The 16,955-nt window shown below is 33.2% G+C and overlaps 2 protein-coding genes across 2 annotated transcripts; both read right to left on the reverse strand.

Annotated features, from left to right (window-relative positions):
* Positions 1 to 9,477: 9,477 nt before the first annotated feature.
* Positions 9,478 to 10,321, reverse strand: LOC120265762 (pathogenesis-related protein 1-like). Its single transcript, XM_039273725.1, has 2 exons — positions 10,093 to 10,321; positions 9,478 to 9,972 (listed from the first exon to the last, which is right to left on the reverse strand). The coding sequence occupies exons 1-2, from the start codon at positions 10,265 to 10,267 to the stop codon at positions 9,677 to 9,679; spliced, it is 471 nt and encodes a 156-aa protein (XP_039129659.1). The 5' UTR covers positions 10,268 to 10,321; the 3' UTR covers positions 9,478 to 9,676.
* A 4,895-nt stretch (positions 10,322 to 15,216) lies between these two features.
* On the reverse strand, positions 15,217 to 16,039 carry LOC120265725 (pathogenesis-related protein 1-like). Its single transcript, XM_039273684.1, has 2 exons — positions 15,780 to 16,039; positions 15,217 to 15,651 (listed from the first exon to the last, which is right to left on the reverse strand). The coding sequence occupies exons 1-2, from the start codon at positions 15,952 to 15,954 to the stop codon at positions 15,356 to 15,358; spliced, it is 471 nt and encodes a 156-aa protein (XP_039129618.1). The 5' UTR covers positions 15,955 to 16,039; the 3' UTR covers positions 15,217 to 15,355.
* Between the last annotated feature and the right edge of the window lie 916 nt (positions 16,040 to 16,955).

Consider the following 16,955-nt stretch of genomic DNA (forward strand, 5'->3'; position numbering starts at 1 on the left):
TTTATATTTTATGAAAAAAAAATTAGAGTATGTATTTTATTAATAAAAAATTAAAACTTTGGCAAGTTGATGTGTCATGTGTGGGTGCTCCTTGATTTTCTAATTCTTATTTTATAAAATTAAGAATTTATTTTTTTTAATAAAAATCATAAAACTGGTAATTGAAATTTTAATCTTGTCACTAGCCGGTCGATTAATTTTTAATTTACACCAGATCGACTTTATATTAATATTGACAATTAAGAATAAAAACTGTGGGCACACCAATTTTGTTTTAAATTTTTAGTGTTAATTGGCCGGTCATGTTTAAATTTTTGTTATTTTTTATTTTTATATTTTCAGTTACTTTTTTTTAAACTCTAGTCACCTCTTCAACTACATCTGATTTAGTTTCGCCATTTAAAAAAATTAAGATCTTGAATCGCATCTCTCTTTGGTAACAACATGGTCCCGGTGACAAAGACGAGGAACTCAACTCCATGTGTGCTCAATTGTGATGTAAGGTTCTGATTTATTTTATTTATACTCTTTCTTATGATTGTTTGTGACATGATACTAGTTAGGGTTAGGTTTGGTGAGAATGTTGATTTGATTTATTTGAGGATAAGATTTAGAAAATTCCTGTTAGTATAGTAGAGATCCCTCTTTAATTTTGGGAGACTTAGAGACCACATTTGGAGGAGATCAAAATATGGAATTTGTAGATCTTATTCTTGACTAGCTTAGTGTAAAATTTCAGATTTTTTTGCATGTGTAGGATGTAAGGTTTAACTTTTAAATTATGGTGTCTTAGATAAGATTTCTGTGGGGACCTTGAAGAGTTATTGATTTGTTTCTTGACTTTTGAATTTGAATTAGATATAGAATTATATAGTAAAGTTGTTGAAGTCAACATGGTCTACGGATATAAGAAATTTCAGAATTTATGCTTCTGTAATGTTTGAGTTATAGTCATATTACTATACTTGTACTCAAATGATATTTCTGCAAAAAGTATGAAGATTAGTTAGACAATTTCATAGGGCTTATAGGTTGAATTTAGAGAAGAGTGAGATAAGAAATTTACAGAGTTTGATGTTTTCTAGATACTTGCAAAACTTCAGATTCTTTGGATCCGTTGTATAAAAGTTATAGCATTATTAGTGTAGTTGTGCCAAATGATATTATTGTGCAGAATCCGAAGTTTGTTTGGTGCTTTTTATGGTCCTAGAAGTTGTATCTGGTAAAGTGTAAAATAAGAATGATGTATCATCATCGAAAGTTATCTCGATCGCATTCAAATTATTATTACTTAGTTATGGATTGAGAGATACATATTCGAAGGATACATCCACCGCAAGTTTGCGTAAAAGCTCGGAGATCCAATCAATGCTATAAATTAAGTAGTATGCTAATAGGTGTCTATTATTCCCAAAATATTGAAATTTGAGTTTTGAAAAAGTATATGGGAAGTTATGAGGGTTTTAGTACTCAATGGTCATTTGGAATTATTATTATTATTTTTGTCAAAATATCAAAATGGTCCATCGACTTTGTGATTTTCGGCATTTTAGTATCTCTAATACGAACCGCATTGATCAGATTTGCACAACCACCCTCAATCCTCCAACGACGGATTCACCCTTGGTCCTTAAATTGATGAATTGAAAGTACTAAAAATTGATGAAATGCAAATATGAGTAACTAAATGGATGATTTATAGTTAAAGGATGAAAATATGCAAATACAAGGACCAAAAGAAAGGATTTTATATTAGAGGGATTAAAAAGAAGGAAAACGCAAAATAGAGGGACCATTTTGATATTTATACCTTCTTTGTTTTTGAGGAAAATAGCTATAACTTAGTTAATTTATTGATAAACTAAAACAAAGAGTACAAACAAGGAAAATAGCTAAAAGCAACAAAATTAACAAATAGAAAGACCAAACTTTTGCACAACGTGTATAAGCCAGTGAGGTTTTTCCATCCCTTGATAGAATAATGAAAGTTGAAATCATTTTCCAGCAATGTATGTAGCAAGTCTATTCCAATCCCAAGAAATGAAGACAATTTGAAGATTATCAATATAATCAATTAACTAGTTAATATCCATGAGGAGTTGTGAAAGGCGCCAATTGATCTTATTCTCTAGCCCATGAGAATAAGATAAACACTGATCATTGATAAACACTTTTTGTCCACAATTTTGCTCCTGAGAATTCCAATTCAACATCTCAAGAAGAGCCAAAGCATTCGCCTGCGACCACCCTCACCAAGGTTTTTAAACCAAACTCATACAAAACAATTAAAGATTAACCCAAAGCATAAAAACCACATTCAGCTTTTACTCCGTGTTGCCCCGCCAACTTCCCGCAACAAAGTGATGTTAATACATGACAGCTTCGAGGCTAATAGAAGAAGTTTAAACCCTTATAAGCTACCTGGACAAATGTAATATTCTTTTAACATGATCCACTACAACACTAGAAATACCATCAAAATTTGGGGGTTTATTGTTGAAAATCATAGCACATCTGCTTTTCCAAATATACCAACAAACCGCAACAATGATAAATGTTTTAAACTTGGAAGAAGTAGTTTGAGAAAATCCAGCCCAAGAGCTCGTAGGCAAAAAAAATCATGACAGCTTAATTGGAGTCCCTGTGAAGATTAACAACTTTTGCATCAACCTAACTTTTGTTAAATGGTTAAAGAGATGTTCAACAGTTTCTTCATGAAGACCACATAAGATATAATTTTGAAGAGGGCCCAAATTAAGAGCATGCATGAAAGCATAGGTTTTAACCTTGTTATGACACAAAAGCCAGGTAAAGGTTTTAACTCTCAGAGAGGAATTGATTTTCCAAATGTTTCTTCAACAAATCCAAGTCTCATCATTATAATGTATGCTATTAAGAAAACTGTAAACATCAACAGGAATTTTATCAATGTTAGCATGAGGATACTAAACCCAAATATTCTCACAAGTTGGGTCCACTTTCCCAATGCTGAAAATAGGAGAATTGTAGGAATGACCAAAGCAGAGGATAAGCTTTTGAATATTCCAAACATTATCATCATAGAGGTTAGAAAAGTGCACATTATTCCAATTCAAATTCATGTTCAAAAATGTTGGTTTAAAGCTCAAAGGAATCTCGAAAAACCAAGGATCGTTCAAAATAGAAATGTTGTGAGGGTTGAAGCTATTTATTCAAAGATGAGGCCTCAAAAGCTTTGCAGTTCGACAGAGATCTCTGAAGAACCAAGAGCACTTGGTAGGAGGAGAGAAATGCCAAGGATTAAACAAACCATATTTCTGCCGGACAATGTCCACCCAAGTAAAATCTTTTTTGTTGAGAAGATTGAAAACATTTTTAGCCATTAAGGAATGCTTAGCCAACCTCAAATTATGAATGCCCAACCCCTCTTCAGGTTTACTAAGTGTAGTAGTGCTCCAACTAATCATTGGCATGCTACTACCATTACTACTATATATTGGTCTAAAGAAACTTCCTAAAGGACAATATCTTATCCAAAGTAGTATCGTGTGGACTCCGGCACACAAACAGTGAAAGAAGGAATGGACATAATAGAGAGGTTGACTTAATTACTTTCCTACTTGTACCTGGATTCTCATTCCAAGTAGAAGTGGCTTTATTAACTTGCGTAATCATGGAATTAAAATGGGACACAACCAACTTCTTGTGAGAAATTAACACCCCTAGATATGTGAAAGGGAAATTACTCCATTTAAAATTAAGAATACGACTGATACTCTTAGACACCTTTTCATTAAACTAGATTGGAAAATAAACTTCTGACTTAGAGGTGTTAGTCTTTTGAAAAGACAAGGAAGAACACAAATCCAGACCCAAGATAACATTTATAGCTGATTTTCTAGTAGCAGTGGTAATTAAGATTAGGTCATCGGCATACATGAGGTGATTAAACATAATTTAGGTCTTTGTAAAAACCAAGTATAAAGTTCATAGTCTTAGCCTTATTCAAGAGGTTAGACAGGTTTTGAGAGACCAAAATAAATAAATAAGAAGAGATAGGATCACCAGGTCTAACATATCTAGAGGAAGAGAACCATCTAGAAGGTTGATAGTTGATGAGAAGCGAAAAGGAAGATCTTAAACAAGCACTGACCCAAGAGACCCAATTGCTAGGAAACCCCATTTTAATGAGATTAGCAAGAATAACATGTCAATTTAAAGTATCATAGGCTTTTTCAATGTCAACTTTCATAATTATCCTAGGCGGGTTAGAGAGGTCTTGATTAATAGAGTGAACAATCTCCTGGATAGCAATAATGTTGTCCGTAGGAGATTGGGCATAAAGCCACTTTGCTCTCTACTAATCAATCTCCTAATATTACCTTCAAGACGACTGGCAAGAATTTTCAAAATAATTTTGTAACAAACATCGCATAACGAAATCGGACATAAAATTGAAACTTTCTTAGAATTATCAATCTTGGGGATTAAGGCCACATAAGTTTTGCCCCATGATTAGTGCTATCTAGAGGTGTCAAAAAAACCCTTAATAGCAAGAAATAGATGATCACCTAGTTCTTCCCAAAAAAATACTTATAAAATTCTGAGTTAAACCCATCAGGGCTAGGGCTTTTATCAGAAGGAAGAGAATTCAAAGTAAAAAAGGATCTCCTTCTTAGTTAACTCTTTCGTATGTGAAATACAATCCCTAACAGTAATGGTTGGCAAATCATCAAGGAGAGCTGCTAATAGAATATCAATAGGAAGGGTAGTGAAATGCAATCCCTAATAGTAATAATTGGAAAATTATTAGGGAGAGCTGCTAACATAATATCAATAGGCAGGATATTGGGATCCTGGCAAAGTTGAAAAAGTGATTAACAAAAGTATCACTAATTTGCTCTTGATCTGTAAAGGTATTACTAGCATTATCAATGATGTGAGAAATATAATTGACATGTTTTCTAATTCTCGCACAAGATTGGAAAAAAGAGATGTTGAGATCACCATTTTGAACCCAATTCAGCTAAGCTCTTTGTGCTCATTTAGTGGAGTTTTGCCTTAGAAAGGCCTTATGCTTATTGTAGAGGATGTTCAATCTAATGATATTAGGAGAATCAAGGGAGTTTTCAGATTCTTCAACCTCTAAAGCCTAGATGCAAACCTCAGTGGCCTTAAGATCCCTATCAAGATTGCAATTACCTTTAGATTTCCAATCAATCAAGTTCTTCCAAACCCTGCTTAGAATATGAATGAAAGCATGCATAGGTGTAGAGTGAGCTTGAAAGCATAAAGCTTTCCTCACAACCACATGGCAATCAACATAATCCAACTAGAGGTTTTCAAAGAGAAAAACATTGCGGTGAGAAATAACATTTCTGGAAGCAGTTAAAAGAAGAGGGGAGTGGTTTGAAAATGTGCACCAAGACGTAAAGGATTGTTAGAATTAAACAAAGAGGCCTAACAAGTATTAACCAAACACTAGTCCAGCCTGGCCTATCTTCTCGCATGGCCAGATTGGCCATTGCACTAGGAGAAGGCCGAACTAATGAAACCAATATCAAGTAGAGCATTGGAAGAAATAAAATTTGAGAAAGCATGGGCCTACGGTTGTAGTAACTGAAACACCCGCTTTATGCTCTGCAAGGGAAACAATAGAGTTGAAATCTCCCAAAATGAACCAAGGAGAGCCAAGAGACGCCAACCTAGCTAGACAACTCTCTCTAAACCTTTTTTGAATATCAACCTAATCAATGTATTAAGAGAAGGAGTAGAGAAAACCAAGTCAAGAACTTGTTTAGATTTCACAATTGGGGTAACAGAACCTAGGTTCTTCTTCTACAAGATGATGATGCCTCCTGACTACCCATTAGCAGCGATAGCCGCCCATTCCCATACTTTGGCAAATATGGAATAAAAATGAAGAACTCTATCAGAATATGCTCGAATTTCAACTAAACAAATAACCATATAGGCTTGTATTGTTGAGCCATCAAATAGATCTGATTGAGCTAGTCAACGCCCGACACCCCCCTACAATTCCAACAAAGTACTTTTAATAAACTCATGAATAATATTAACAAGAAAATAAATGTGGCAACAATGGAGATTAAATCCATAGATAAACTAAAAAGGTGGAAAGGAAAGGTAGAAGAAAAAAGAGCAATGAAGGCCAATTAGGCCTCATCGCTTATTTCCCTCTCGTTTCTCCTTTTTTCCTCGGGAGATTATCACCACTGACCACCCTTTGGACTAGGTTTTTTCTCCATATTTCATCCTGGACTTTCCCAAGTGTTAGATCATCTTGAAGCTTATCATCCATGCCATCTTCTTCCTCCGACCAATCCGAACCAGACATAGAATGGTTAGTCTTGTAACGAAGCAGAATCATTTATTAACGCATCTTCCACCTTGTCTGATATCATACTGTGGGTAGCATTCGCTTCTTCCATCTTACACCCAGATTTAAAATCGATGAGCATAACAAGAGAGGCGTTGGTTGAAGACTTTTGGAAGACTTGGGAGCCCTCACCCTATTCAGTCTCCCAGGAGGTTTAGCTGTGCTGGTGGAGACTCTTCTTTGTCCTATACCTCATTCTTCTTATGAGTCCCTAGGAATAAGCACATGTTTATCCTTTCCACCTGCATTGGTGGACTCGTCTATAGAACACCCAATGTTAAATTCCTTCTGGAGAAAACCAAAGCATTGTGATTAGATGGCAACCTCCTACTATCTTCAGGTTCCCCATGCGAAGTGATGGAGGCATACTAGATGTTGGAATGAGACTACCACCCTCCTCTATCTTTCTAGCTACATCCATCCCTTCTATGTGTAAGCATAGTGAACTGTTGTCATGTGTTTATTTCGGGTCAATAGGCGGATTGCCTCTGGATTGACCGGAATTAACGGTTTGGAATTCATCCATTGCAATCTCCTCACCCACATAATCGGCATGTGACATGGAACCTTCCCCACCTTCTTGCATCCGGCCATGACGTTGCGCAAAACGACCATCTAAGAGCCAAAATCTAGGTCCTCCGATAATGCATGTTCCTCTGTAGGGTTGAACAACTAGACCGTGGCATACCTACAACATCCGCTTAGGATCTATCCGGTGAAGGAGAATTCCATTGGCCACTACTAGCTCCGTTACCAGAGTGAGAAGCTACAAGATTTTCTTCCAGAGTAGTTCCTTGATGGTGATTACAAGTGTTGGTGCTATGTCCAACCAACCCACAGTGGTACTGGTAGCAAAAGGTTGGGAGCCTTTCATAAAGGATAAGAACAAAGACTTTGACTTCCTCATCCCTAAGCCAGAAACCTCTCTTTAAAGGGCGGGCCAGATCAAGTTCCAAACAAACCCTTGTGAACCTTGCTTGCGATGAGGAGGACTTCAACTCATCAACCTTAAGTAGTTTTCCTATTGATTCTGTTAGAGATTCAAGCGCCTCTCCATCCCAGAATTCCACTGGAAGGTTGTGAAGTTGAACCTAAAACCATGGCTTTAGAAACTTGGTCATAGCTAGTTCAAAATAAGGCTACCAAGGAGCCAGTTGAAGAATGATTCCCTTTACAGACCAAGGCCCACCAAAAACTATCTTTTGCTTGAATTCATCAAACTCACAACGAACTTACATAAACTCGTTTGGCATATCCGAGATAACAACCTTGACAGAGGATTTCCACAGACCCAGAAGAGTAGTTTTCACGTACTCGAAAGGAGGAGCTTTCCCGAAGGGTTTTGTATACAAAGCATGTTAAAAGCACAACCTTGCTCTTAACTTTGTGTCTTCATCGACTCGGATTTCATCCGTGATGGACACTTTTAGCTTCTCCAGAATAGCACCATCAACTGGGAGGGACGGGGTCACACGATGATTGAGAGTTCTTGTGATTTCCTCCCATGAAGGAGCCACGAGTGGTTCTCCGATTTTCGGCCGATGAGAAGCACTGTTCATTGAAGTGGGTTGATGCTCTAAGAACTATCCTCTGCTTTTTATGTTGGAATTATTGATTTGGCCTTTAGAATGGTAATTGCTATTGTACCCTCGCAAGAATCAATATTTGGGAGTGTAGAATAATAACTTGAACTTTTTTTGTATTTGTACCCTTCTAAAATATCATTTGTAATCTATTGCTTATTAGCCTCTTAAATCTTGTAGCATCATCAGATATTGTTATTGAAAACTAATAGGATCTCTTCCCAAATATAAGACATACCCAAAGCCTTGATTTGGTGTAAGATTTCGAGAGTGTTTTTGGGCGTCAGATAAGTAACCACATATAAATCCTACTATATCTACATATTCTTTGTCACTTGTTAAATATCGGCTGATTATTTAATTAATTTAAATAATCATATTTTGCCGAAATAATTCATTTCAAACATTCTGATGATTATTATTTATGGAATTATTTAGTTTATAAATTTTTGGACAACTATATATTTTCTTTTTAATTATTTTTAATTATTAATTTACTTGGAATTTGTATAAATTATCTGTTCAAGTTTGGATTCAAACAACTTGTTTATTTTGATATTATAAAAGTGGGATCATGCGACTGCTAAAATTTTGCTTGGTAAATAATTACTTTGTATTTTACTTGATTTCAACTTTGATAGTTTGTTGTTTTGTGAACTGAAGTATTTTGACATAGAAATTACTCCCCAATTAACTATGCACTAACCATATCATTGGGGATTAAACACTGACCGTGTTGATGAATAATTCTGTTAATAGACTATAGTTTCACCCGTTCCGTCGGTGAAGAATAATGGCCTCTAATATTCTAGCTCGGGTCACAGAGGGTAAATAAATAAACTCTGATATTTTGGCTCGGGTCATCGAGGGTAAACAAATGAATTTTGATATCTTTGTTTTGACCATAATTATTGGGAGATATATACTATATTTATCTGAAAATTAGGCTTTGTTGGATGATTTTGTTTTGTTTATGAATTGTATTTTAGTAATTGTTCTGCTATATCATTTTACTGATTTTTTTTTTTGAATTTTTGAGACTTTATGATCCCAACGCTTTTAGTAGTTGCTTACTGGGTTGTCAAGCTCATAATCTGGTTGTTGAATTTTTTTTCAGATCAAGAGTAAATAATTCAGCGGTCAATTAAGTGGGCTAGCGAGAGCTTGTGTTCTCTGTGTAAATGGGATATCATTATGTTTGTGTTAGTATGTGAATTTTGATTTAGAAAATCTCATTGTTTTTAACTCTGTTATATTCAGCTTGTATCTGAAGTTGTAATTTTTAAATTTATATTTTCAGTTGTAAACTCAGTTTTGAGGCCTTGCATGCCTGCTGTGTTATGCACTAATGTTGTGCAACCATTTGTATGCGCACCGGGTGCTTCAAGCCAGGTTCAGGGCATGACAAAAATGCAAGCAAGTTTATTTTTCAATGTTTTATCCATTAATTTGATTCAATTTCTTTTAGTGAAACATACTCATGATGTACCAATTTAATTCAATTCATACCAAACTAAGTCACACATATTATTTATTGTGAACAAGGAACAGGGACAAGCTTACGCAAACAAGAAGAAAATAAAAGGCTCAACAAGAAGCCATACAAATCCTCACACAAACACTCAAATAAAACTGCCTTCAAACTTATTGTAGGATGCATATATATATGATGTTTAAACAACACCAAGATGTATATATGATGCAAGTAGGCAAGTTAAACACAAACAGTAGGGTGTGCCAAGAGATAAGCCTCAGTAGCCTTGATAGCTTTGGTGATCGCCTCCTTTTCCTTTGCTTGCTCGTCACCAGGCTTGACTCCAGGGAGGATTTTGACTGTTACGGTTACTTTGACAATGCTTCCTCCACTGCTAGTTGGTGTAAATTTTGAATGTGTGGAATAACACTCTAATTTAGTTCCCACATCTCCACCTTCAATGGTGGTATTTTTGACCTCAAAATTGTTATGGTCAATTGAATCAAGACGCTCCTTAGCAAATACAAAAGGCAACGCTGCATGCATTAATGTATTAGAATAATAATAATAATAATAATCTCATATCACATAATTAAACAAATTTTGGTGATCTATAAAGTTTATTATATGCATAATATATATATATATATATATACCTGGAGTGAAGTTGATTTGCCTGATACTTCCGGCACTGCCATCACCATGGATAAAATCAATGCTCTTAATATGCTCTGGAACGATCTTTGGGCCAAGATTGTGCCACTCAAGGACAGCGGCCTTGAACATACGGCTGGCAGGGATAGAAGTCTCGACCTCAAAGGTTGAACTCATTTTGATTTCTTCTCTTTGGCTCAAACACTTTAGCTAAGAATTAAATGAGTCTAATTCACTAGTTTGTGTTGAAGCTCTTGAGGAGATGGTGGGTATATATAGAAGATGATGATCAGGGTGAGGTTTTTATAGGTGCATCAAAATTCAAAAAAGAACGGCATTCTCTCAATATCAATAGATTGGAAATTTTAATGTTTCTAGAAATGATGATGATAGAGATAAAAGGTTGGTGTATAGCGCAGCCTACAATATTTCCGAGGAATTGGCATTTAGTCTTGATCCAAGACAATAATATTAAAAGCAACAAGACTTGTTAGACATGAAAGAAAAAAATTACTTTTTTGTTCATTCTTGGTGATTTTCACACACACACAATATATATATATATATATAATGTGGATAAACTTATTTTTTATAAACATATATAAATGATTAATTTGACATAGACATGTTTGGAATTCTGGCTGCTTGATTAGGAAAAAAGTTATCAAGTATGTGATTTTATGGTATTTTTATTGGTTGGATAATAATACATAAATCTACAAATGTTCATTGTGATCATTGGATTCCAATCCAACAGTTTTTCTCATCGCGTATATCGCGTATGTAGTGCTATTGTACAGCTGCAAAGTAATACGTGGTGTTACTGTGCAAAAGAATAGTAGCACAATGAAAAGTGATATGTATAGTATTTTGATATGAACCGTTTGTAGGAAAACCAAATACTTACAACTACTCATTCCCCAACATAGTTGTAGTACAACCCATTCCCATTGTTGATGATACTGTTCATCTACTAGTTTCTCTTGATGTCTCTCTTCTTGTTTCTCTCCGTTATTTTTCACGAACGTCCGTATATTACCTATAGCTCACCGAGAGTGAACAAGTAGCAAGCCTATCCATAGTGTAGGTTAAGCCATAATTTTGTCTGTATTGTAAACTATGAGTTTGTATTTAGTAATTTTTTGTAAATTTCCAATTTTTGAATTTTGGAATTTGCTGTTTTGTTAGATTGTATGTTTTATCTTGAGATAGGTTCTGAGGCCTTACATGCCTATTGTGCTATACACTATGGGTGTGTGACTGTTTGTCGGTGCAGTCCGGGGAGTGACACCGTCACCAAGACTATAATTAAAGCAACAAGACTTGCTAGATATGAAAGAAAATTCATTCTTTAATTTGTTTATTCTTGGTGATTTTCAAACACAACAATCGGTCACAGAGTTCGGTGAGTCGGGTTCGGGGAGTGATACCAAGACTATAGTTAAAGCAAGACTTGCTAGATATGAAAGAAAATTACTTCTTTAATTTGTTCATTATTGGTGATTTTCAAACACACAATATATATATATATATATAATGTGGATAAATTTATTTTTTATAAACATATATAAATTACTTTGTCATAGACATGTTTTGAAGTCTTGTTGCTTGATTAGAAAAATAGTTGTGAAGTAAGTGATTTTATGGTATTTTTATTGGTTGGAACTGCAATATTAGAAATATAGTTATGAAGTAGGTGATTTTATGGTATTTTTATTGGTTGGAAAATAATATAAATCTACGAATGTTCATCGTGACCGTTGGTTTCAAATCCAACTATATTCCTCATCACATATACAATTCTATTGTACAGCTGCACAGTAATACATGCTGTTATTGTGCAAAAAGAATAATAGCACAGTAAAAAAATAATGAGATTTACAGTATTTTGATCTGAACTGTTTGTAAAAAATCAAACGCTTACAACTACCCATTCCCCAACTTAGCAGTAGTACAACTCGTTCCCATTGTTGATTATATTGTTCACTACCAATTTCTCTCGATCTCTCTCTTCTTGTTTCTATCCTTTATTTTTCATGAACGTCCTCAGAATACCTTTACCCATTTATATATATATATATATATACTATGAAAGTGGATAACTATAATTTATTGAAAGCAAAAAAAAAAAACTTGCAAAACAACAGATACAACGGTGTCTTGATCTATTCATACCAGATCATTTGTGTAAGATGTTTATTTCACGGAAGACTCGAGATCAAATTCCAAATTAAATCCATATAAGGTGAGGACACACGTGCTTCTCTTAAATGGGGGGCTTGTCATCCATTTGTCCAAAAATAGAAGAAAAAAAAAATATCACATGTCTGTCGAAGCAGACGTATTTTTTATTTTTATTTTATATTTTTATTAGAAATAAATATAGGACCATTAACAATACTAATAATTCATTAATTAATAAAAAATGAAGAATATTTGAAAATATTTTTATGGTTATAGACTAATCATTTGCAATGAAATCCATAATGTAGAGGACCCTTTTAAATATTAATAATGTAAGTGGTAAATTACTATGAAAACATGAAATAGGGAATACTTATACATGTACTCGTGGCGAGATTGATTTTTATTTACACTTCCAACACTGCTACAGTGCTACTGTTTATATATATGCATAATTTTCTTTTACAGAGACCAAGGTTGATTTGCCTATCACTTTCAATACTATCATTACTTTGAATAAGGTTAGTGCTCTTAACATGATCATGGAACAATGTTTTGGGTAAAATTGTACCATTTGAGATGGTCTTGAACATATAGTTGGTGAAAAAAAAGAACTTTTGATCTCAATCCTCGAACTTATTTTAATTTGTGTAGAAAGATCTTGAGGAGATGATGGATATATATATATATATATATATATTGTGTGTGTGTAAATATATAAGTTTATGAGGGTTGCATAAAATTTAAAAATAATACCATTCTATTGTGATTTATTGACTACAAATATTGTTTTCTTGATGTTGAAATACATTTGGTTTGGTGATTTATAGAGCCTAAACTTCAAAAGGGAAATGCAAGGCCCGCTTAAGGTAACTAGAGGTTTTAAGCAAAATTTTAGAAAAAAACCCACGAATTTATTTAATAAAAATTAATTTAGATTTAGATTTTATTTTAATAAATGACTCTTTGAGATGTTTGTTTACCATTTTACACTCATAATGAAGGGATATATTTAAAATTTGTGAGTAAAACTCAACAAAATAAAAATATGTAATAATAATAATAATAATAATAATAATAACAATATAAAAACTAAAAAAAATTATTTATAATAAAAAAATAAATATTATATTAATTTTGGAAAAACAAATGCATGAAAAAGTCATTATAAAGGGTAAGAATAGAATTTTAAAAAGTTAATTAGCCAGCGAAGATGTGTCCTACCATTTATTTTAAATTTTAAATTTTAATAATATTATATAACATTGCCAAAATATTAGATTAAAATATTTCTATATTACAATAATTATTGGGAGTCTTTCAAAATTTCAAAATTTTAAAATAATAATGAAAAAATTAACTTAAAGATGAGGCCTTAAAAATATTGGGCCTAAAGCAATTGTTCCATTAGCTTATTGTACATGTACATATAGATAGGCGTGTAAATAATACACTACTACTCGGAAGCTACTCGAGTTCGATTCGGGGAAAGCTCAAACTCAACTCGTTTAGGGTTGAGTCGAGCTCGAGTAGCTCGAGTAGTCAAGCAAGCCGAGTTTGAGCATCTTAACACTTGACTGGAGTGCTTGCAAGTTTAATCGAGTAATTGTATTTGTGTGTATATATATTATATATATTAGTTTGTTTTACATATATAATTGAGTTCGAGCTCGAGTATAAAAATATCTATGATCAAACCGAATTTATCAGTTTTTATCGAGCTTAATCGAGAGAACTCGAGTAGCTCGATTTATGTATCGAATCGAGCTCGAGCCAAGTATCAAGCAACGAGTTTTCAACCAAGCTCGAGCTCTGGTATCTTGCTCCTCGGCTCGAACACGATCGATTACACTCCTATATATAGATAAAAGTATATGAACAAGTTGTACACTAATTACCTTATTCTCAAGGTCTTCTACAAGGGTTATAAATCGACATCGATGGAGTCCCTCATGATCACGTCTCAATTGGTTAGTCAATGTGATTTTTAGAAGACCATAATTTCCAAAATCTTTATTGAACTTGATATTGTATCTATGTAATAAAAACAAAGAGCATGAATCAAACTAATATTAAAAAAAAATATAAATGTAAACTATATTATCTAATTATATAAATAATAATATAAAAGTCTAAAACAATAATAATCACAACTTAATTTTTTATAAGTAATTAATTTGATTATAAATTATAGATAAATCGTTGAAAAAAATGAACATTATAGTCCTTCTTCAAGATGCTTAGTCACCACTTTCTCAAGTTTCTGGACGAGTGATGTGAAATTTTAGACTTTATATATATATATATAATAAAAAATATATGGCAAATATTTTTATTTTTTAAAAAATTCACCTGACTAGAATAAAAAAAAAAAAACATGAAGTGGGGTTTCTGGAATGTTAAAAGCTTATGATTATTTGTTGATAGGGAGATAATATTCACTCTGCATCATTACTGTTATAAATTAAAAAATAAAGTATATGAATCATTTTTATATATATAGATTTCTTTTTTATTTTTATTTTTGTTTTATAAAATTAAAAATCTATTTTTTTAATACAAGTCATAAAATTGGCAATTGAAATGTCAATTTTGTCACTAACTAGTTTGTCGACTTAATTTTAATTTATACCCTACTATATAATTTTAAAATAAGTATATAGATTTTTATTATTAATTGATTGACTTGATATTGACATGCATCTTAGAATAAAAATACAAACAAGTTTATTTTTTTAATGTTTTATGCATTAATTTGATACAAATTTTTAGTGAAACATCCTATGATGAGCCAATTTAATTTGTTTAAAATAAATAGATAAATCACTGATTTATTGACAAGTACAAACAAACTAAGACTGCCAATTTAATTCAATTCATACCAAATGAAGGCACACATTATTTATTGTAAATAAGTAACAGGGACAAGCTTGCCCAAACAAAAAAAGAAAAAAAAAGGCTCAACAAGAAGCCAGACGTCACACAAACACTGAAATAAAACTGCCTTCAAACTTATTGTAGGATCCATATATAGTGATGTTTAAGCAACACCAAGATGTATATATGATGCAAGAAGGCAAGTTAAGCACAAACAGTAGGGTGTGCCAAGAGATAAGCCTCAGTGGCTTTGATAGCTTTGGTGATCGCCTCCTTTTCCTTTGCTTGCTCGTCACCAGGCTTGACTCCAGGGAGGATTTTGACTGTTACGGTTATTTTGACAATGCTTCCTCCACTGCTAGTTGGTGTAAATTTTGAATGTGTGGAATAACACTCTAATTTAGTTCCCACATCTCCACCTTCAATGGTGGTATTTTTGACCTCAAAATTGTTATGGTCAATTGAATCAAGACGCTCCTTAGCAAATGCAAAAGGCAACGCTGCATGCATTAATATATTAGAATAATAATAATAATAATAATAATAATCTCATATCACATAATTAAACAAGTTTTGGTGATCTATAAAGTTTATTATATGCATAATATATATATATATATATATATACCTGGAGTGAAGTTGATTTGCCTGATACTTCCGGCACTGCCATCACCATGGATAAAATCAATGCTCTTAATATGCTCTGGAACGATCTTTGGGCCAAGATTGTGCCACTCAAGGACAGCGGCCTTGAACATACGGCTGGCAGGGATAGAAGTCTCGACCTCAATGGTTGAACTCATTTTGATTTCTTCTCTTTGGCTCAAACACTTTAGCTAAGAATTAAATGAGTCTAATTCACTAGTTTGTGTTGAAGCTCAATTGAGGAGATGGTGGGTATATATAGAAGATGATGATCAGGGTGCGGTTTGCATAGGTGCATCAAAATCAGCAATATTCTCAATATATATCAATAGACTGGAAATTTTAGTGTTTCTAGAAATGATGATGATAGAGATAAAAGGTTGGTGTACAACGCAGCCTACAATATTTCCGAGGAATTGGCATTCAGTCTTGATCTTAGACTAGAATAAAAGCAACAATCCAGGACTAATATTTAAAGCAACAAGACTTGCTGGACATGAAAGAAAATTATTTCTTTATTCAGATTTTCACACATACAATATATATATAATGTGGATAAATTTATTTTTTATAAACATATATAAATGACTTTGGCATAGACATGTTTTGAATTCTTGCTGCTAGATTAGGAAAAAGTTATGAAGTTGGTGATTTTAAGGTATTATTAGTGGTTGAAAAATAATATATAAATCTATGAATGTTCTTCGTGGCTGTTAGTTTCAAATCCAACGGGTTTCCTCATCGCATGGACAGTTTTATTGTACAATTGCACAGTAATTTATGGTGTTATTGTGTAAAAAACAGTAGCAAAAGAAGGTATGTTGTTACTGTGCAAATCAATAATAGTACAGTGAAAAATGAGATGTACAGTATTTTTGATTTGAGTGGTTTGTAAAAAAACCAAACACTTGTAACTACCCATTCCCATTGTTGATGATACTGTTCACCTACTAGTTTCTTTTGATCCATCTCTTTTTATTTCTCTCCTTTTTTTTTTTACGAACCGCAAATTACCTTTACCCAAATATAGAGTATGAAAATGGATCAACCATAAATTTTTGAAAGCAAAAAAACACTATAAAACAACAATATCAAAGCAACAGGTACAACTAACAGCCTCTTGACCTACTCATACCAGATCATTTGTGTAGGTTGTTCA

The sequence above is a fragment of the Dioscorea cayenensis genome, chromosome 7, assembly GCF_009730915.1.
Source record: "Dioscorea cayenensis subsp. rotundata cultivar TDr96_F1 chromosome 7, TDr96_F1_v2_PseudoChromosome.rev07_lg8_w22 25.fasta, whole genome shotgun sequence".
Lineage (NCBI taxonomy): Eukaryota > Viridiplantae > Streptophyta > Magnoliopsida > Dioscoreales > Dioscoreaceae > Dioscorea > Dioscorea cayenensis.

Coding starts and splice junctions, on each gene's coding strand:
- LOC120265762 (XM_039273725.1), bottom strand. CDS start 10,267: ATGAGTTCAACCTTTGAGGTCGAGACTTCTATCCCTGCCAGCCGTATG. Junction 9,973..10,092: donor GCAAATCAACTTCACTCCAG/GTATATATATAT, acceptor TAATGCATGCAG/CGTTGCCTTTTGTATTTGCT.
- LOC120265725 (XM_039273684.1), bottom strand. CDS start 15,954: ATGAGTTCAACCATTGAGGTCGAGACTTCTATCCCTGCCAGCCGTATG. Junction 15,652..15,779: donor GCAAATCAACTTCACTCCAG/GTATATATATAT, acceptor TAATGCATGCAG/CGTTGCCTTTTGCATTTGCT.